At 36.8% G+C, this 22,922-nt stretch overlaps 1 protein-coding gene across 1 annotated transcript in view; it reads left to right on the top strand.

Moving 5' to 3' along the window:
• LOC112052490 (alkaline phosphatase, tissue-nonspecific isozyme-like) overlaps window positions 1–18,957 on the top strand; it is a 28,113-nt gene extending 9,156 nt beyond the window's left edge. Inside the window, exons 3-8 of the mRNA XM_024091592.2 lie at window positions 508–700; window positions 4,400–4,569; window positions 9,167–9,337; window positions 12,576–12,741; window positions 14,600–14,920; window positions 15,687–18,957. Coding sequence (XP_023947360.1) covers window positions 508–700; window positions 4,400–4,569; window positions 9,167–9,337; window positions 12,576–12,741; window positions 14,600–14,920; window positions 15,687–15,973 — 1,308 coding nt within the window. The 3' untranslated portion in view covers window positions 15,974–18,957. The remainder of the gene's footprint in view (window positions 1–507; window positions 701–4,399; window positions 4,570–9,166; window positions 9,338–12,575; window positions 12,742–14,599; window positions 14,921–15,686) is intronic.
• Window positions 18,958–22,922: the final 3,965 nt, after the last annotated feature.

Here is a 22,922-nt window from a genome sequence, read left to right as displayed (position 1 = left end):
CCTCTGGATGGCAACCTCTTGTGTCACCTGACCCATGGATCAATTTGTCAGACATAGGATCGAATTTTTTTTTTGATAATTAGAACAAGCAATGTATAGTTATGACTAGCGGACGCCCGCGACTTCGTCCGCGTGAAAATCGATGTAAACTTTCAACCCCTTTTTCACACCCTTCCGAACCGATTTTGCAGCGCACGCCAAGTAAACAAAACTTTTGTACACCTTGGAGTTTCAGGAAGGATCCCCAATTTTTTTAAAAATATAGCCTATAGCCTTTCTCAATAAATGGGCTATCTATCACTGAAAGTATTTTTCAAATCGGACTAGTAGTTCCTGATATAAGTGCGTTCAATCAAACAAACAAACAAACAAACTCTTTAACTTTATAATAATAGTATAGATAAGATCAGCTATCTAAGTACCTATAAAATCACATAAGTATGTGCTTTTGCGGCTAGGTAGTGATTTGTGTGTATTGTAAAAGTATATTTATTCATTTCATTACAGACTTACTGTATAGATGCCCAAGTACCTGACTCAGCCTGCACAGCGACCTCTTATCTCACCGGAGTGAAGACCAAATATGGGGTCATCGGGCTGGACGGCAACGTCACCCGGGGGTCATGCCACTCGCAGCTATACAAACAGAACTGGACCCCATCTATTGGTCAATGGGCGTTGGACAAAGGATTGGACGTTGGTAAGTAATTCTTTTTACATCAATTACAGAATATATTTCTTAATTTTGTTTTTTATCGATAATAGTGGTTTAACTATACGTATATTTTACCCTAGTAGGTACCCTATTGAAACGAAGTGATAGCCCAGTGGAAATGATCTCTGTCTCGGTTCGGAGGGCGTAGGTTCGCATCCGCTCTGGGCATGCACTTCCAACTTTACAGTTATGTACATTAGGAAATTATATATCACGTGTCTCAAACGGTGAAGGACAAACATCGTGAGAAAACCTGCATACCAGAGAATTTTCTTAATTCTTACGTATATGAAGTCTGCCACATTGGGCCAGTGTGGTGGACTAAGGCCTAACCCCTCTTATTCTGAGAGGAGACTCGTGCTCAATAGTGACCCGAACGTGGGTTGTTAATGATGAGGTGCCTCATCATCATCACCTTCGACCTCTATTTGACTGAGATTCAGATGATCAGAGATCTTACAATGAGATAATCTCAGATGACTAATAGTCCATCACATTAGCCCAACGTGGATTAGCAGACTTCACAAACGTAGATAATTAAAAAAATTCTCAGGTATGCAGGTTTCTTTATGTGTTTTGAGTCACGTGATATTTAATTTCTTTAAATGCACATTACTGAAAAGTTGGAGATGCATGCCCCGGACTGTATTCGAAACTAGACCCTGCGAATAAAATGCAGAGGTCATATCCACTGGGCTATAGGTACATAATGTAAAAAAATCACGCACTTAAATATATTAGATAGAAAAATTTTAATAAAAAAATACAACCGACTTCAAAATTATTAAAATGTTTTTACTAAACTAAAAAGGCCATGATAGCCCAGTGGATATGACCTCTGCCTCCAATTTTGGAGGGTGTGGGTTCGAATCCGGTCCGGGACACTGCACCTCTGACTTTTCAGCTGTGTGCATTTTAAGAAATTAAATATCACGTGTCTCAATCGGTGAAGGAAAACATCGTAAGGAAACCTGCATACCAGAGAATTATCTTAATTCTCTGCGTGTGTGAAGTCTGTCAATCCGCATTGGGCCAGCGTGGTGGACTATTGGCCTTACCCCTCTCATTCTGAGAGGAGACTCGAGCTCAGCAGTGAGCCGAATATGGGTTGATGACGACGAAACTAAAAAGCGAAAAATAACATCGTATGTGCTAACTTCTCAGTTGGTTCAGTGCGAACAGTTTGAAGGCGGTACCAAGGTAGTGCTGTGTTAACTAAAGCCGTTTCTGAAAGAACTGTCTGTCAATCTTAAATCTTTATGATAAAACTTGTCTCCGTAATTCGTTAAGCAAACTAAGTGATTCGTGCGTCTAATATTTAAACACCAGATAAAATTGTCAAGATTTCCCAAGTTTTTCCACCTTTCTGTTGATATTTGCTACATTTATGGCAGTTTTTAATTCTTTATTTACAATTGTACCATATAGTGGATTATAGTACTATTCTGTTGTTGTAAATAAATATAATATAAATAAAATAATCTGTGGTTGATTTAAGATTTAAGATAGTGAAGCCTTTGTTAACAAAATAAAAGTCCAGGGTTATACCTAGCTATGGTCAGTGAATTTTTGGAACGAAACTTTATGTATATTACAAAGGTAACGTTAGTAATCTGGACCTACTAAACCGATTTTGAAATTCTTTTACTACTAGAAAGCTACGTTATTTGTGAGTGTCATAGGCCATATTTTATCCCTGTGTTCTCATGGTTACGGGAACTACGAGGGTCAAACCGCTGGGCGTAGACTAGTATTCCAAACTAGCGGACTAGCTCGCGACTTCGTCCGCGTAAAACTCGATATTTTTTTAAATTCTTTACAAGTTAGCCCTTGACTACAATCTCACCTGATGGTAAGTGATGATGCAATCCTAGATGGAAACGGGCTAACTTGTTAGGAGGAGGATGAAAATCTACACCCCTCTGCGGAACGCTAAATCTGTAGGCAGTCGCCTTTGCCGGTAGCGTGGTAACTAGCCACGGCTGAAGCCTCCCACCAACCAGACCTGAACCAATTAAGAAAACCTCAATCTGTCCAGCCGGGGATCGAACCTAGGACTTGTAAATCCACCGCCTATTCTACTGCTTCACGCGGCCGTCCATAATTAAATGCAAGGATCGTAGCACCCCCTGCCTACCCCTATGACTCATAGGGGTAGGCAGGGGCATCCTTGCATACCTATGAGTATCAGGTATATAAAGATACCTACCTGTATCGTGTATGACACATAGATATCTATAATAATACAGATACGTAATGAATTCTGAATGACAATGTTAAAGAACAATGAACCATTAAATAGTTCTAAAAAGTAGATAAACTACCAATACAATTCAAAGCGTCCATTCTATCTTTAATTTATTCGATAGATTTATCGAATAAATAGACAATTGTCATTACATCAAATTGGATGGATTTTTTTTAAATTGATTAAATTGTAAATTAATTGCAAAACTTATTGGATAGCAAATTCGTTAAAAGATTACACGGTTACTTTATGCATTACTACCACGGATTTAAGAAAAAATACATGGAACTCGCTTTTGTAATTTTTAGTTTAGAAAACTCCGTAAACGGGGGAGTGGCCTAAACAATGATATTTATACTAGAGATAGGGCACTAGCGAATCAAAACTGAGGCGGACAAATGTGTATAATTGTCTTAATTTCATTTAGTCGTTTAATAAACAACGAAACTTATTTAACCATTTGACTCCTAAATGGACGACCTGTCGCCATCGTATCCGTTACGTGACATGTAAAAAAATATAAAGTAAACTAAGGGCAATAGGCGAGCACAGTATCATGCTCTGCGCGATAGAGGAATATAAAGATTTTTTAAATGGCTCACAACGGTAGATTAAAACTGCATTTCCTGACTGTCGGCTTCTTCAACGCAGACGGGCTTTTCGATAAAATACTCGCGGGCAGCGAATGGTTAAACACCTTAAACCTAAATTTTGTCTACAATGTCGACTCTGATTCTAACATTATCACAATAATTAACGTAGATTTTGCTAACCGATCCAATAACTCACTCGCCGACATACATGTTTTACGTTTTACATTAACCCTAACTATAGTGTAACATACAAAACCTTGAGGCATCAGCTAGTTGTCAATATTAAGATTGATTCATCATTATCAACCCATTTCGGCTCACAGCTGAGCTCGAGTGTCCGAATGAGAGGGGTTAGGCCAATAGTCCACCAAGCTCGCCCAATGCGGATTGGCAGACTTCACACACGCAGAGAATTGAGAAAATTCTCAGGTATGCAGGTTTCCTCACCATGTTTTTCCTTTACCGTTTGAAACACGTGATATTGAATTTCTTAAAATGCACACAACTGAAAAGTAGGAGGTGCATGCCCCGACCCACACCCGAATCGTAGGCAGAGATCATATCCACTGGGCTATCACGGCTTTCTTTTTTTTTTATTCTTTACAAGTTAGCCCTTGATTACAATCTCACCTGATGGTAAGTGATGATGCAATCTAAGATGGAAGCGGGATAACTTGTTAGGAGGAGGATGAAAATCCACACCCCTATCGGTTTGTACATGGCATCGTACCGGAACGCTAAATCGCTTGGTGGTACGTCTTTGTCGGTAGGGTGGTAACAAGCCACGGCCGAAGCCAAATAATTACCTCTCTATTAGAACTGATTACGATTCTTCATTGTCAGGGTTTGTAACAACGACCCGTGTGACCCACGCCTCCCCTGCGGGCATGTACGCGCACTCCTCCGAGCGGAACTGGGAGGCGGATGCCGATGTGCCTGACGAATGCCTCAGCCTGGGCTGCAAGGACATCGCGTACCAACTCGTCACCACCAACCCGGGTAGACATTTCAAGGTATGCAATTCAATTCAATATTCATTTATTTCAATTTTTTTTTTTTAAAAGAATATTTGCCATATTTTTTTATAATATGACCAATATTCCCATTCCCCTCCAACTAGTCGGGAAAGACTGTGCTAGGAGTGGGTACGACAATAGACCAATGGGGCGGGGATCGAACCACCACCCTTCGGTGATGAGTCCGACCACTCTTACCGTTGAGCTATTGAGGCTTCAAGTTCAATTAAGCTTAGTTTACAAGCACTTTTGAAAGGTCAGGTATATGTCAAAATTTAATTTAATCTAATGGTAGTTATAATAGTCGAAAACTTAAAATTAAAGTTAAGAGGGTTCCAAACGAGCCTTGGTCCGAAATGAGCTCACAACTAACTCAGCCAAGGTTTTTTTTTGTTTATCACCATTTTACAAACTTATTTAAAACTAAGCACACAGTCGTATAATACAGTTTAACGCCAAGCTTTTTTATCGTTTATATACTCATTAACACTATAGTAATAGTAAGACTTTACTAAAAGCCTGCATTTAATAAACACTTTGAACTTTTTGAGAGACATTCCAGTGGCTATGATTTTTACCATCCATTTTTATAATCATCCATCCGTCTATTAACGTATTAGCCTAGGATCCGTGGAGCATTTTTACAATTGATTACTATCAAGTTATTTTTCCATTGTTCCAAACCATCATCCTATATATCATGTATAATAAATTTGACATGAGCCAACTAACCTATTAAGTAAATTCTCATGTATGCAGGTTTCCTCACGATGTTTTTCCGTCACCGTTTGAGACACGTGACTCGATGAAAAGGCTAGGCTATTAACACAAATTACAATTAACTATCACAATCTAATTTTTGTAAATAAAAAAATATAAAGAGAAAAGATTTGATTGTTTGTTCGTTTGATTTGTATAAGCTCTAAAACTTCTGGACTGGTTTGAAATATTCCTTCACCATTAGAATCAACTATCCCTGATGAATTGCTCGCTATAGTCTGGCAAGTTTGTTGATGACACTCCCATGATATGCGGGCGTCAGAGGGAAAGACTGCGCGGGTGTGAAATCGTGCGCACGAGGAAGTGAGGTTTTAATTTTATTCATTCGCTACACGCCCCCCGTGCGGCTTATCGGGAGTGTTACGAACGAAGTTGCCAAGGTATGCAACGAAAGGCAAACAAGCCTGTGGTATCGTAAGTGCAAGTGAGAAACGTGAGCGGTACCTCACAGTTCACGTGTTAGTTACGATCTGTGGTTTCAGATCAATTGTAGAGATAACTATTTATGTATTTATGTACATGTTATGTTGTGTTGATGTTATAGTACAGGAAATCTAGAAAAAATCGTATAATATAAGATTTGTAAAAGAATTACATGACTCGAAATTTTTTAACCATCGGTAGGGAGCAACCCAACATCTTCACTTGAGTAAACCCCTCCCCCCCTGGAGTGGCACAGAAACTCGAAAAGTTTTTGGATTTCCAGATCCAAAAAATTAAATCAGGGCGAAGGGGGTTGAAAGTGTGTATGGAAAGTCCTTTATTTTTCCAGCTATTTCAAGACCCCAACCCCGAAAAGAACCCCCAACCCTAAAAGACCCCTCAACCCCAAAACACAACTTCGGCTACTTTTAATCCCTAAAATAAAAAGAGAAAGGGATGAGATAGGGGTTCAAGAAGTTTTTATGAAAAGTCGCGACAGCGTTTGCGTTATCGATAGCGATAGCGATTACGATAGTGCTAGCGATGATATACTTAAATAAATATTTAAACATTTAAGTATTGAAGTCTAGAATCTTTTGTTTTGATGTGAACAATCTTTACGTTCAATTCGCACACAAAAGAAATGTTAACATCGTCACATGACTTGCAGTAAAACACTTCGTTTTGTTACAAGCCACGTCCATTCCCACAAAATGGCAATAACTTTTTCCTTTGTCATGGAAATGACTAATTTTCATACAAATCTTAAAGGCTTTACGGCAATAAACACTTTTATACGTATTTCGGAGTTAATTACCAAATGTATGGATTACAGGATTTAATACTTTTTTTTAAGACGAGATTTTTTTTTAATTTTAACGTGTTTCTATTCTATGATATAATTTATAATTTACTATTATAATTATAAATTGATATAAAAGAGGACATAATGACAAAGATAGAGAAAGGGCTCGTAGAGAGCATCAATGAAAATATATTAACAAAAGGCTAATAAAATCTATGATTAATATTATAAAGCTGAAGAGTTTGTTTGTTTGAAGGCGCTAATCTCAGAAACGACTGGCCCGATCTGAAAAAAATTTTCAGTGTTAGACAGCCCATTTATCGAGGAAGGTTATAAGCTATACATTATCCCCGTATTCTTACGGGAACGGTAACCATGCGGGTAAAACCGCGCAGCGTCAGCTAGTTGATTTATAAAGCAAGTATGAATGAAAATGAAATTTCATTTCATTTCTTCCTGGAGATTACATGCAAGAATCTTTGCAAATAGAAGAACTTGGTCTATCATCATTATCATTATCAGCCGATGGACGTCCACCGCTGGACATAGGCCTCTTGCATGGACCTCCAAACACAGCAGTCACGAGCCGCCAGCATCCAGCGGCTTTCTGCAATCCGCTTCATGTCCTCGGTCCACCTGGTAGACCAACACTGCGCTTACCGGTGCAGCGTTGCCATTCCAGCACCTTGGGACCCCAATGTCCATCGGCTCTTCAAACTATGTAGCCTACCATTGCCTGCAGTTTCGTGACTCGCTGAACTATGTCAGCGACTTTGGTTCGTCTGCGGATCTCGTCATTTCCGCATACCTCATTCCCGTGGGTTTAACCCTACAGGAAGGTGTGCCTTGTGAGGATAATATTATATTGTTTGCTCTAACACTTAATATAAAGTGGCTTTGATAGAATGAAAATATGGATGATTTATTTATTGAATTCTTATTTTAAGTATTAAGTAGGTACTAGGTACGTACTAGCGGCGAAAAGTCCATACAGGCCGTTTTCCGCCGGGGTATCTTTTAAAATCCATACCTCCATTTTCATACATCCATATGTATGGATGTATATATATTGTAATATATTGTTTTCTCAAGATTCTCTTTTTGAAATATATTTAGTTCACCGGTAAAACGGAATTGAGGACATTTTAGAACGGTTAAATTGTTGATTTTCCAATTTTGAAATGTCAATTCTATAAATAAAGAAACAATTTTGAAAACCGCAATCAAAGCTATTAATGTAAATTAAATTTATATGGCAGTAGGCGCACGCGGTCGTAATATTCTGCAATAAAATTTAAGAGTTTTGCTAATTTGTTGACCTTAAAAATATACGTTCTAAATTCTTGTCAATAAAATTAAATTGATTTATCAGAATTAAAATTCACGCTCATCAAAAGTTTGTCCTTAAACTAATAATCGAGGATTTCTAAAAAGACTATAAAACAATACTTCAAATGCGTTTTGCGACGCCACGACGACGTTTAAAAATGGTGTTTGTATGTCTGCATATTTTGTGATTACTGATCCGATTTTAATAAGATTTTCGTAATTTAGATGCTAATTATTTTTAGGCTAAAGATAAATTTCGCGTATCGCGTAAAATGTGTAACATTTTTTGCGGCAACATTAAAAAAAGTTTCATCATAATTAATCTAGTAGCTTTATTTCTGAGTAAATTGTAGGTACCTAATCTGTAAATAATCAATTAAATAATTTACATTGTCAGAAGAATCATTGAAAGTAATAATAATTTTAAATATAGATTAGGTGTTATCAATAGGATTAGATAATTTACTTTATTTAAGAGGTAGGTACTCCTTGAAGTGAAACTTTCCAATACAAATAGCACTTAAAATGAATATCTCTGCTTAGCATTTTACGAGTATGTTTCCATTGTGTAGAGATCATTGCTCATTAATGACCGTCGTATTTACACGTGGGGATTATGGCACAAAAAATGGCCTCAAAGGAAAATCATCTTGAAGGTTAAACGAGGGACGCCTGATTAGTAAAAATGAGTTTATCTTAATACGAGTCCATTATATGGACATTGACCACCGCTGTAATGATCCCACATCAGAGTGAGCAGTTTAAATATTTTTTTTTCTGAGTTCAGTTATTTTTATTTCAGATAATAATGTTTTGCAGAAGTAACAGGGTATTTACGAACATTACTTTCAGAGCAGAGGGACTTAAAGGGTCAATTTTGCGTCGCTGCCATGAATGAATGTACATGCTTAAGGTTGCGTTGACTTAGAAGCTCGATTTTTACACAGCTCTAAAGGACAGTAGACCTAAGTATTTGATACAAAAAGTCTTGACTTGGCTGAGTTTCTCTCTCTCTCGAGAAAGCGCTCTCTCTCGTAACTTTAATTTTAAGTCTTCGGCTATTATTATGGTAATAATTTACATACATTAGATTAAATTAATTTATGACATAACTTGACTTTCGAAAAGAGCTTGTAAACTAAACAGACTCCCGGAGCCAAGTAATCCTATAAGGGTTAAATTTTTTCCATTTGACCATTTGAGGTACAGAACCCTAAAAATCAGTTTATTGAAACCTAGTCATCATCCCTATTCCAGGTGATTATGGGCGGTGGGCGGCGAGAGTTCACTCCGAATGTGACAACAGCGCTGACCAATAGCACCGGCAAAAGGGTCGACGGCGTAGACCTGACCGAGCTGTGGCATGAAGACAAGATCGAGAGGAACGTAACACACCAATACGTCACTGACAGAAACGATCTGTTTAAGGTAAGAAACGGTTTGACGGCCTCCGTGGCGCTGTGGCATGCGTGGTGAATTTACAAGGCGGAGGTCCTGTCCCCAGCTGGGCTGATTGAGGTTTTCTTAATTGGTCCAAGTCTGGCTGGTGGGAGGATTCGGCCGTGGTTACCACCGTACCGGCAAAGACGTACCAAGCGATTTAGCGTTCCGGTAACGATGTCGTGTAGAAATCCTCCTCCTAACAAGTTAGCCCGCTTCCATCGTCGACTGCATCATCACTTGCCAGCAGGTGAGATTGCAGTCAGTCTAACTTGTAAAGAATAATAATAAAAACTTGGCAGTCAGATGTTATGACAAAGAATACCTTATTTGTATTTAGACCAGGCGCTGTAAGGTATTGTGTGTCTATAATCCAAGGACTATGGACTTTCCGGTACGAGGTCGCCATTCTATACCTTAGGACCCCAGAATCCATCGGCTCTTTTAACTAACCGCCCTGCCCATTGCCAATTCAACTTCGCGATTCGTTGAGCTATGTCGGTGACTTTGGTTTTTAAACGGATATCCCCATTTCTGATTCGATCACGCAGAGAAACTCCAAGCATAGCTCGCTCCATCGCCCGCTGAGTGACTAAATGCCTTCTTTTCTTTTATAATATTTTTACGAGTATTCTTATTATGTCCTTCATAAATAAATAACTTTTTATTTAACTATTTACCTATGTATATTCCGACTATTTAAGTTACTTACTTGAGTTGTTTACCTTTGTTAAAACTGTTACATTATCAGTAAGTGCCGTTGTTACTTGAATAATGTTTAGTTCTATTTAGTTAATCTATTCAGTTTTGCATGAATATAGAACTATTCGTTAGAACTATTCGGTCATACCATTATTCGTATTCATAATTATTCAAACATCGTGACACTTGAATGCGTAGTCTTCTTCTGAGACCTATTCTATTTGCATAACTTAAATAATTTACGAAGATAAATGCTAAGAGACGCCGGGATTGCAAAGGCTGGTTTTAGAGTCACGCTGACCGGACGCTGACAGCTCAGCGCGTAGCGCCGACCACGGCACGCGCTAATAGCTATTCTTTTTTTTTCTGATTGTGTAAGTGCCGTAGGCTCCATTGGGACCTTAGCGGCGTCACTGGGAGGTTTGGGCGAGCGCAGAAGCATCGCCTGATGGGGCCCGAAGGCAGAAGAAGAGTAGATGGGCGGAACGACTCTCTAAGGACGTCTCCTCTGAGACTCGGACCACGGCTTAGAGGGCCGTTCGGGATGGGTGTTTTGGCCTGAGTGTATCAGTCCGGGCGCCCCGAGATCGTGAATTAAAAAGCCTGGGTGACGTCAGATATCGGGTCGCTGATAGCTACGCGTTATTCTGAAACACTCCCTAAGAGTTCATACATTTCGTCTGTCAGCGCCGACGGTCAGCGTCTTGTCAGCGTGACTCTAAAACCAGCCAAAATGTTTTATTGAAGTTATAGAAAGCCTTCCGTTTTTCAGCGAAGACAGTGGCGTAGCTATAAAGTAACAGGGCTAGCAAAATACCAAGGAGCCCATAGCTCCAAAGGGGCCCTTGGCTGCGGCCTTTTTCTGGTGGAATTCACGCACCCACTGACACACAGGGGCATGTATAGTTATTACGTCACTGAGCGATTGCAATGAAGTTATTTATCTGGTAAAAATAATAAATAAATAAATAAAAAATAAAATAAAAAAGCCATTTATTTCCTACAGAAGTACTAGTTTACAAGGTTTGGTTAAGTTGAGTTTAGTTTAATTGTGTTAGTATCAAAAAGTAGATGATTATTATTTAATAGTTAGTGCTTTTAAGTATTTTTTTTTTTTTTTAATATTATATTGCAATTATTCTGTAGGAACCCCTCTGCGGGTAAAGGCCTCCTCCAAATTGTGCCAGTTTTCTCTGGATTGCGCTATTTGTATCCAGTTTGGACCCGTTGCGCGTTTTATTTCATCCTCCCATCTGTTGCAAAGTCTCTTTCTTTTGCCCACTGGCCCCCTCCACTCTGTCACTCTTTTTGTCCATCTTTGATCTTGCAGACGAGCTATGTGTCCTGCCCACTTCCATTTTAATGCTAGAGCTTGAGCTAGGCCGTCTGTTGCTTTTGTGAGGTTGCGTATTTTAGTATGTCTTATTTTATTTATTCTTTTTATGTTTAGCATGCTCCGCTCCATTCCTCGTTGGCATGTTATAATTTTATTTATGATGTTTTTGTTAAACTTCCATGTCTGACAAGCATAGATTAGGCATGGTATAAGGCAAGAATTCATGACCTTAGTCTTCAGCTTGGTTGGCACGTTGCTCTTAAATATTTCTTTAAAGCTCCAGTACTTATTCCATGTTAACTGGGCCCTGCGCTCTACCTCCTGGTAGCTGTTTAGTTTGTCGAAGCTTATTTGCTTGCCTAGGTAGATGTATTTTTCGGTATACTGGAGAAGCTCGTTATCGACATATATTTGTACCTTGGTGCTGTTGGTCATTACCATAGTTTTAGTGAGGTTCATTTCTAGCCCGGCGAGCTTGCTAGCTTTATTTAGTGACTCTACCATGCGTTGTAGTTCATTTCCGTTCTCTGATATTAGCACCAAGTCGTCGGCGAAACGTAGGTGACTTAGATAGTTCGTTTTTACTTTAATACCGCAATCATTCCAGTCAAGCTTGCTTATTATAGACTCTAATGTGGCTATAAACAGTATAGGAGAGAGCGGGTCCCCCTGTCTTACGCCTCTCTTTACAGGGAACCAAGGACCTGCCGTTTCTAGTTTAACTCTGCTTTTACTCTTCCTGTATATACTTTTGATTACTTTTATATATTCGTTTTCCACATTCTGTGTTGCTAGAGTTTCCCAGATATAACTGTGTGACACGGAGTCGAATGCTTTTTTGTAATCGATATATGCTAAGTACAGTGGTCTATTTCTCTCTTGATATTTCTCTATGAGAAGTTCGAGTGTGTGGATATGGTCGATGGTAGAGAAGCCTTTTCTAAATCCTGCTTGTTCCACTGGTTGTCTTGTTTCTAATGTAGAGCTAATTTTTTTGGTCAGGATTGTAGAAAATAGCTTATATACGCTTGGTAAAAATAATATAGTAGGTAAATGATTCAGCGTCTGGACCTTCTAGTCCACATCCACTAGACTATCTTCATGATCCAAACGTAATAGTTGCATCACAAAGTTTTTATAATCTGTTGAAGATCTGGTCATCATTAATCTTTTTTTTTATACTTTCAGGTGTTTAATTCGGATGACTTGCCCGAGTACCTCTTGGGTTTATTCCAGGATGACCACATGGATTACCATTTGAAGGCAAACAATCAGCCCACCTTGGAGGAAATGGTAGAAGTGGCGATCAAAATGCTGAGCAGAAGTAGCAAAGGATTCTTTTTATTTGTTGAGGGTTTGTCTAACATTTTTTTATAATAGATATTTTATTTATTGCTTAAATTAATTTTCTAACCAGATTTCTCTAATTATTTCTGATCATAATTTTTGCAGTTGTACTCTGTAATTCTGTAATTCTTGTAACCATCTCACTTTCAACTCATTCTGTTCATCAAAATGTTTATCTTTTTGGGTTTGCCAAATTTTGTTTTATTGATAATGTAGATAACTTGAAACTGTTAAAAAAACAACTAAGGCTAGGTGTTATTTCAATGTTATCTAAAGGAAAAACAAACTGACAATGTACCTTATTATCATAACCGCTTCCGCTTCAATACATTTTTCCTTTTACCTTGTCCTTGAATATTATCAGATTCAATAAATAGTGCTAGACAATTATGTTGATGGGTGGATAGTGTTGAAAAACCACACCATGACTTCATTTTCCCTATAGTATTATTTGTGTAACAAAATACTACCGTATATATAAGTATATACAAGTATACATAGGTATAAGGATATTTATATCATCATTATCTACCCAGTATGACCTCTGCCTCCGATTCCAGAGGGTGTGGGTTTGAACCGGTCCGGGGCAAGCACCTCCAACTCTTGATATCATGTGTCTCAAACAGTGAAGGAAAACATCGTGAGGAAACCTGCATACCAGAGAACTTTCTTAATTCTCTGCGTGTGTGAAGTCTGCCAATCCACATTGGGCCAGCGTGGTGGACTATTGGCCTAACCCCTTTCATTCTGAGAGGAGACTCGAGCTCAGCAGTGAGCCGAATATGGGTTGATAATGATGATGATATTAATTGATTATGAAACACGGCTAAAACTCACGTGATATTAGTATGTCATCTATACTAATATTATTAAGCTGAAAAGTTTGTTTGTTTGAACGCGCTAATCTCAGGGATTACTGGTCCGATTTGAAAAATTCTTTCAGTGTTAGATAGCCCATTTATTGAGGAAGGCTATAGGCTACATATTAAGCCCGTATTCTTACGGGAACGGGAACCACGCTGGTGAAACCGCGCGGCATCAGATAGTCACGTGATAATAGTATTAAATTTATATGAATAACACTCACGATAGTTTAAATTCTAAAATGATGATGATGATTATTTGTGTATTAACAAAATATATAAGGATATAAGGATATTTCTATAGATCAACAATTTAGTAATATTCATTGCTCAATCATTCACGGTAAAGTACCGTGAGAGAAATCTGTGTGCCTAGTGGGAGTTTTCAATATTTTCATACTGTTACTATCACGTTGACGTAATCGCAAATTTATATGGAATTGAAACAGTTGTGCAGTAGTGCCACTAGATGGCGCTGGTTCAATTCCTTAGAAATTCGCGTTTACGTTACGTGACGGTAACAGTATCAAACTGACACAAGGCCCTCAGTATTAAATAGGAGTTAGGTTCACTATTGCAGCTCTACTATAACTTATAGTTTAGTATGTTACAATAACTTTTGGTTGGTTTGGTTTGGCGCAGTGGTATGCGCTGTGGATTTACTTGAAGGAGGTCCCGGGTTCGATCTAGCTGAGCGGATTGAGGTTTTCTTAATTGGTCCGTCTGGTGATATACTTCGGCCGTGGCTAGAAATATTTCGGATGCGGTTTCTACACGACATCGTACCAGAAGATTTAGCGTTCCGGTACGATGTCGTGAGAAACCGAAAGGGGAGTGTATTTTCATTCTTCTCCTATCAAGCTAGGCCGCTTCCATCTCCGATTGCATCTACAGCAAAGTTTAACTGAAGAAAACTATGATCTAAGATAGTACTATCTATCATATTGCTTAGATTGAATGATACAGAATAACAAATGTAACCTATAATTTATATTATTCCAGGTGGCAGAATAGACCACGCACATCACGAAAGTTATGCCTATCTCGCGCTCGACGAAACCGTCGAATATTCCAAAGCTGTCAAGAAAGCCAGGGAGTTGACGAATGTGAACGATACCCTCATCGTCGTGACTTCCGACCACGCTCACACCATGACTGTTGCCGGCTACCCCTCAAGGGGTAACGATATTTTAGGGGTAGTAGACACAGCGACGGGGCAAGATAACAAACCTTACACTACTATTAGTTATGCTAATGGCAAAGCAGCGTCTATTGATGAAGGCGGCAGGATTGATGTTACGTTGAGCAGCCAATTTATTAATCGTGAGTATTTCATTAGTTAAGGAGCCGTGATAGCTCAGTTGACATTACCTGTACCCTTTGTTCAGGAGGGTGTGGATTCGAATCCGGTCCGGGACATGTGTGCATTTTAAAAAAATAAATATCACGTGTCTCAAACGGTGAAGGAAAACTTCGTGAGGAAACCTGCATACCAGAGAATTTTCCTCTGCGTGTGTGAAGTCTGCCAATCCGCATTGGTCCAGCGTGGTGGACTATTGGCCTAACCCCTCTCATTCTGAAAGGAGACTCGAGCTCAGCAGTGAGCCGAATATGGGATGATGATGATGATAATTACTTAGGTATTAGAAGGCTTAAAGTCACTCAGCGCGCGATGGAGCGAGGTATGCTCGGAGTTTCTCTGCGTGATCGAAACAGAAATGAGGAGATCCGCAGACGAATCAAAGTCACTGACATAGCTCAGTGAGCTGCAAAGCTGAAGTAGCAATGGGAAGGCAACATAGTTCGAAGAACCGATGGACGTTGGCAGACTTCCCATGCGTAGAGAATTGGGAAAATTCTCAGGTATGCAGGTATCTTCACAACTTTTCTTTTCTTTTCTTCACCGTTTGAGACACGTGATATTTAATTTCTTAAAATGCACACAACTGAAAAGTTGAAGGTTTGAAGCATGCCCCGGACCGGATTCGATCCTACATCCTCTGAATCAGCAAAGGTCATCTACTGGGTTATCACCATTAAAAATGTATTTATTTATTAATAATAATGATAATAATTCGTTGTACAACAGGTACCCTAGACTATTCGTACCCAAGTTTAGTCCCTCTGGACTCAGAGACCCATGGAGGGGAGGACGTCGCTGTGTACGCCTCTGGACCCTGGCAGCATCTCTTCACCGCCAGCTACGAACAGTCAGTGGTGCCACACCTCATGGCATACGCCATGTGTGTTGACGACAACCTGCACGACCACTGCACAGCCAAACCCTCCCCCGGCGCGGGAGTTGACATGAAACCAAACAAGTATTATGTGTTAGGACTAAGTGCTGTGATATTTGTTGTTAGTTTATGTTTTTAATTAATTTATTTTCGAGGCTCAGTTACTTAATTTAAACCTTTTAAGCCGGGTCTACATCTCTGTCGTACACCCGACTCGTTCACCGTATCATTTGTTGTACCGTATCTTGCGGTACGACACTTTACGAATGGCGTGGGAAGCAACGAGGGAAGTAGGCAGGGTCGTTACTCTTCCTGCCACATTTCAGCAGTAGCGCGAGGAGCTGTGGCTACGGCATTATAAGATGTGTTTTGTCAACTTCTTAGGCTTAAACCGACTCGACATGGAACAGGCCGTGTCCGATTGGCTTATCGAGACCGTGTATTTTGGCATGCGTATCCAATTCGCCCACTTACTTAATTACCTAAATATTATATACTCAGAGGCACAAATTATCCACTCACTTTATTATAATCGCGTCTTATTAAAGATAATTGTGCCTCTGAGTCTATAACTCAAAGGTGACTGACTGACATAGTGATCGCACAACCAACCCACAAGACGGATCGGGCTGAAATATGGCATGTAAGTAAATTTTATGACGTAGGCATCCGCTAAGAAAGGGTTTAGATCAATTCTACCCCCAAGGGGATAAAATAGGTGTTGAAAGTTTGTATGGAATACCAAGCATTTTTAAAATTAAATCCCTAAAGTGGTGAAATAGGGGTTGAAAGTTTACATAGATTTCCACGCGGACGAAGTTGTCGGCGTCCGCTAGTACATTATAATACGCGTCAATAATACGGATCGAGTTAATGATACAAATGTGGACCCGGCTTTTAAAGTTATACAGAAAATTTTATTGTACAGTGCTTTGTGTTCCTCTTTCTAAAGTCAAATTATCGACTGGAACCAGTTTGACTACAAATGAGTGGAGAACACAAAAATGTAATCTACTCTGAAGTTACATGGATTTTTTTTACCAATTAAACCCTTAATTACTCGTGGTATGCTAAGCACCACACACTGTGCCTATGATTTTTTAATTTATAAGGTGTTGCGTTGGTTATTGTGAATTGCGTTTATTTATAAAGCGTGTTTATTTATAAATTTTCGTTCGTTTTTTTTTCTTTTTAAACTATCGCTAACCAACAAAAAAAAAATCAAAACCGATAAACCAAAATGTTAATAATAGTGTTAATTTATTCTAATAAAGTAAAAAGGGTTGAAATAGATAATTGGATCGAGTAACTAAGGGTTCTGTGTAGCTCTTAAATGTGACTTGAAATAAATAAAATGTAAATATTATAAACTATAATTAATTTTAATTTAAGTATATTTTTGTTACTGTTGTTGTAAAAATATCATAGAAGTACGGCCTTATTTTTAAACATGGACTAGGATTTAACCATTATTTTTTTTTCAAAATAAAGTTTACTTTACCGTAACCGTAGTGATTAGGTCCACTTTAATTTGAAGAAAATTGAGTTAAAAATCTTGCTTCATGTTTAAGGGTTTAAGTAGATAAAATAATATAAGTACAAACTTAGTAATATGAATGGATGGAATCAACTGTTCAATGTATGTATATTATAGTACAAAATGAAATGATGTAAAATAATATTATTTATGTTTGTTAGAGATAAATTTTTATTTATTCAACGTTGTTGTTTTGTATTCTTTACTATTCTATAAAACTATTATAATTTCACGTACACTCGGTAAGTTAATTAATTAATTTAACAAACAAACAACTTACTAATAGTAACTTCTAACCCATTCCTGCACTTAAGTATTTTTTTTATACATGTCTTTACAACAGTGATCATTTTTTATTTTCCACTTTTAATATAAATGCTCGGGTATTATAGACCGACAAATTTACTTTTGAACCGATGAACCATACAAGTGTTTAAACTGTTTATTTATTTATTTCTGTATTTTAAAAATGATTCACTGAGTAAATGTTTCATAATAATATTTTGTTTTTATCAAAAGCTATGTTTAATTACATTAATAACTTTGTTATTTACTAATTATTATATTATTTATATACAACTGAGCTTATTTTTACGTCTTCCATACACAACTGTTACCTAAGTGCCTGTATAATAACGTGATAATAATAGATAATTACTTATTTAATTATTAATAATATTCAAATACATTCAATTAATTGATATTTTTAATAACTAATTCTTACGTTAGACATTTGACAACGCATTTTTCAGTTGTTATCACAGATTAATCAATAATAGTCAGATGGACCACGGAACACGACGGTACTCGCTCCAAATACAAAATTCAAAAACCAATACATTTTCGAGACAGGTTACGACACGAAGCGTCGCATCACTTTCAATATTATTTAAGAAAAATGGTGTCTCATGTTTTTAAATACTTTAAAAAATGTTCACAAAAACTAAAGAAAGGAGATGAAGTATTTTTTTATTGGCAATTATTGATTATTATATTAATTTAAAATACATGAAATACAAACTATGAAAAAAGTTTGTATAAATGCGGACGTCAAGGAGACGCGTGACGTTTTTTTTATTGGTGATAAAGACTACTCCGTATATCTTTACTCTGTGGTAGATATGGGCTATCCATATAGTATCCATAGTATGACGCCACATTTGTATAAACGATGTTACAACTGAAAACTGGACATAAATAATAATGTATTATAATAATACATATAATGAAATATTATAACCATTCTACAAAAACATCAATGTACTCAAGTTAAGCTTATTGGGTTGCTCCTTACCGATGGTTAAAAAATCTCGAGTCATGTAATTCTTTTAGTCATAGGTATTTCCTAGATTTTCTGTACTAGTAGGTACCTTACGCTTATTTATAGAATGTTCGAAAGTTAAATGGACCCGTATTTAATAAAGGGCTACGCTGATAGTAATTTAAGAAAAGAATATGCTTAAAAGATGAAGTCATTTTACTCGTAACTGCTGAAAAATGCGTTGTTTGCTGTGAAAGATAATTGACCAACCGATAGACGCGATTTGTTCCTGATATATACAATTAAAAATTACAATGAAAAATCGATTTGTTTTTTTTTTTTTTATCTCATACTAGTTGTGTCCCGAACCGTTCCTGTGGCATTAACAGCTATTATACCTACTTATAATACAAAGTAACAAGAGTACCCTCTATGTTTAACAGAGAATAATCTTTATCTATACTATATTTTTATATGTATTACTTTATCGTTAACCGACTCCAAAAAGGAGGAGGTTCTCAATTCATCGCGTTTTTTTTTAACTTCGTAATTTCTTAACTAATTTTGAAAATATTTTTTTGTTTCAAAGAGCATACTTTCAGATTAGCATTTAATTTTCATGAAAAATCGCTTCAGTAATTTTGAGTTATAATGAAAATAACGAAATTGCCCGTAGTGTGGCGCTTTCGTTCACTAGGCCACACTGAAAACAGAAAAATTAAATCTGTTTAACAAAAAAAAATCAACTAACTTCAAATTAACAAAAATTAACTAAAAATCAAAAAATTACATTGTATTTGCTACCTACCTTCATTTTGAATTTATAAAACATTTTCTTGAACAACGCCACCTATGCGTCGGCGCCTCAAACTTTATGAAGTTTGAGGAGTACCTATTACCGCATTAGGTAAATAGTGTCATCAAACGCACATAGTTGGCGCTATTAAAAATATACATTATTGTCTATTTTAATATATGACTGAAGGTAGAAAATAAATACATAATATTATTATAGTATTATGGTAGCCATTCGAATTTATATTTTAGTAATATCAGTCGTAAAGAGAAACTAATGTTGCATTATTAATTTGAATAGATAAAACCTTGATCCGTTGACACCTTAATTTTTTATAGGTTTACGTACGTAGGTAAGATTTCACTGAAATAACTTATAGGTAATTTGAACAGTAAATTCAATTATATAAGGACAATAACCCCCGATTTCAATTTATGCCATTGTTGCGTTTTTTTTAAATATCTTGTACTTAAAACTATTAGGTTAACACAGTAGCAAAAATTGCAACATATTTTTAAAAGTAAGTTAAAGTCAAATGTATGAGCCGTTCTGCTGCTACACAGTATAAAAAATATTTAAACAGCATATTTTAAATTGCACTTAAAATAAAAGTGTTCTAGTTCTAACACATAAAATTCTCGTGTCAGGGTGTTTGTTACTAAATTCCTTTTCTTTTTTTTTTTTTTTAATAATAATAATAATAATTTATTTGCTGAAACTGTGGGTTACAATGGTTCTTACACTATAGATAAAAAATTCCATCACAATTTACTGATATATCAGCGTGCAAATATTTACAGAAATTTACAATAATTTATTATACCTACAATTATAAAACGTCAATATTTATACATTACAAAATTTCATGTCATTCATGTACTCGTCAACACTATAATAATTCTTATTATTTAAAATGGAGAAGATTATTCGCTTAAACTTTATTAGGGGCATAGTTTTATATGATTCTGGAAGCTTATTGTACAAAGAAACAGCCATACAGAAGCAATTATTTGAGAGAAGAACCAGCCGTCTCGGTGGCACACAGATTTTATTTGGTTGCCTGCCCCGCCAGTTTGGGCACATTAGTTTTTTGGTAGGGAACAGAGTTGGATTCTTTCTTTGAAACGGCTGGACCTATTTTTATGAAATTTTCTGTGCATATCGGATAGGTCTGAAAATCAGCCAACATCTATTTTAATCCCTAAGTAATGAGGTTCTTCCCAAAATATAATATTATAATGTATTTTATAGGGCAAAACAACGTTTGACAATATTAGGGACAAATAGGTCCCTAATATTGTCAGATTATTGGGAATTTATGCAAGTAACTGTTATTTTATGCAAGGACGAATGTAAATTGTTACTAGAGTACATCAGCCCGGAGATAAAGTAGATATCGTCTTAATTGACCGGGTTACTAACACGAGTACTTAACCATTTTGGAGGAAGTAAACCTAGCCGGTAAAGTCGAGTGTGCAAGGTGCCTTAAAAACCCGTTTCAAACCTTTCATTTCCTTATAACAACTTACGATAAAATATGTAAGAAACTAGCGAACTTCCCCGGATCTGTGCGGATAGAACTCTATTATGTAATAGCCGACTGACTTCGGTGATGAATTTGATGATTACTATTTAAATATTTAGGGCGCTTCACTTTATTGCCGAATCTTTTACGTAGAACCAGTCTTAATATGTGAAAAAAAAACATTTTTTATGACAAAAATAATAGAATTCCACTTGGACGAAGCAGAGGTCATCCACAAATCGTAAAAATTGTAAGTTGTTCCTTTCTACATGTTATACTTTTGGCAATGCGTATACAGTCAGAACAAACAAAAATTGTAAATTGTTCCTTTCTACATGTTATACTTTTGACAATGCGTATACAGTCAGAACAAACAAAAATTGTAAATTGTTCCTTTCTACATGTTATACTTTTGACAATGCGTATACAGTCAGAACAAACAAAAATTGTAAATTGTTCCTTTCTACATGTTATACTTTTGACAATGCGTATACAGTCAGAACAAACAAAAATTGTAAATTGTTCCTTTCTACATGTTATACTTTTGACAATGCGTATACAGTCAGAACAAACAAAAATTGTAAATTGTTCCTTTCTACATGTTATACTTTTGACAATGCGTATACAGTCAGAACAAACAAAAATTGTAAGTTGTTCCTTTCTACATTTTATACTTTTGGCAATGCGTATACAGTCAGAACAAACAAAAATTGTAAGTTGTTCCTTTCTACATTTTATACTTTTGGCAATGCGTATACAGTCAGAACAAACAAAAATTGTAAGTTGTTCCTTTCTACATTTTATACTTTTGGCAATGCGTATACAGTCAGAACAAACAAAAATTGTAAGTTGTTCCTTTCTACATTTTATACTTTTGGCAATGCGTATACAGTCAGAACAAACAAAAATTGTAAGTTGTTCCTTTCTACATTTTATAATTTTGGTAATGCGTATACAGTCAGAACAAACAAAACCTTTATTAGTATAGATACTTGGGAATTTTTAGTGCAATGACCCTATCTTCTGAGTAATATGGGGACACCATATTACTCAGAAGGTAGGGTTCGTCTCCTCTCAAAAACCCAACCAATTAGCTAGACAGGTTTATTACTATTTCATGTGTGGCTACATGTCTGGAGCCACGTACAACCTAAGTTAAAAGGCAATAGTGGCATGCACTTCATAAGTGCAAAATACATTCTTTCTTCTTTCTTTTTGAAAAGAATATTTGACATGTCTTTTTTTTCTTAACATGACCAATATTTCCATTCTCCTCCAATTAGTCGAGAAAGACTGTGTTAGGAGTGGGTACGACTATAGACTAACAGAGCGGGTATCGAACCACCACCTCTCGGTAATGAGTCCGAACGCTCTTACTGTTGAGCTATTGACGCTATACATTACCTACTCTGTGAACTCATTACCAATGTACTGCAGAAGTAATTTTCCATTTTGTACAATTTTTACATTATGCAGATGTAAAAATTGTACAAAATGGAAAATTACTTCTGCAGTACATTGGTAATGAGTTCACAGAGTTCCCTAAAAACTTTAGACAAGCTGGTAGGCAACTAAATGTTTGATTTAGGAGAATGATTATTCTTTATTAACTGTTTCGTTGGACAAGTAATCAGGCTAAATCCTAAAGTTTAAGCGAGCATTAGGTTGGCTTTGGATAAATGTGGGTTATTAAATAATAAGTTTTTCTGTCTCCTAAAAAAAATCAAGCTTTTGTGATAGGAGTTGTGATATAACATTCCCGTGCCCCGGAGAGCATCATAAGCCGCCATTCTCGATCATTATCATTAAGTTATAATGACTTATAGAGTCAAACATTATCCCTCTTAACCCACCAAACCGAGTTGCGTGGTAGCGTATATCTATAGCATATATAGCTTAGATTTATTATAACACTAGCTAATGTCCATGACTCCTTGAGCACATACGTCATGTTCTTTACTTAGGAATA

Source organism: Bicyclus anynana, chromosome 14 (assembly GCF_947172395.1).
Source record: "Bicyclus anynana chromosome 14, ilBicAnyn1.1, whole genome shotgun sequence".
In the NCBI taxonomy this organism is placed as follows: domain Eukaryota; kingdom Metazoa; phylum Arthropoda; class Insecta; order Lepidoptera; family Nymphalidae; genus Bicyclus; species Bicyclus anynana.
Note: the sequence above shows the minus strand (reverse complement) of the source record. Positions and strands in the feature narration are given on the sequence as shown.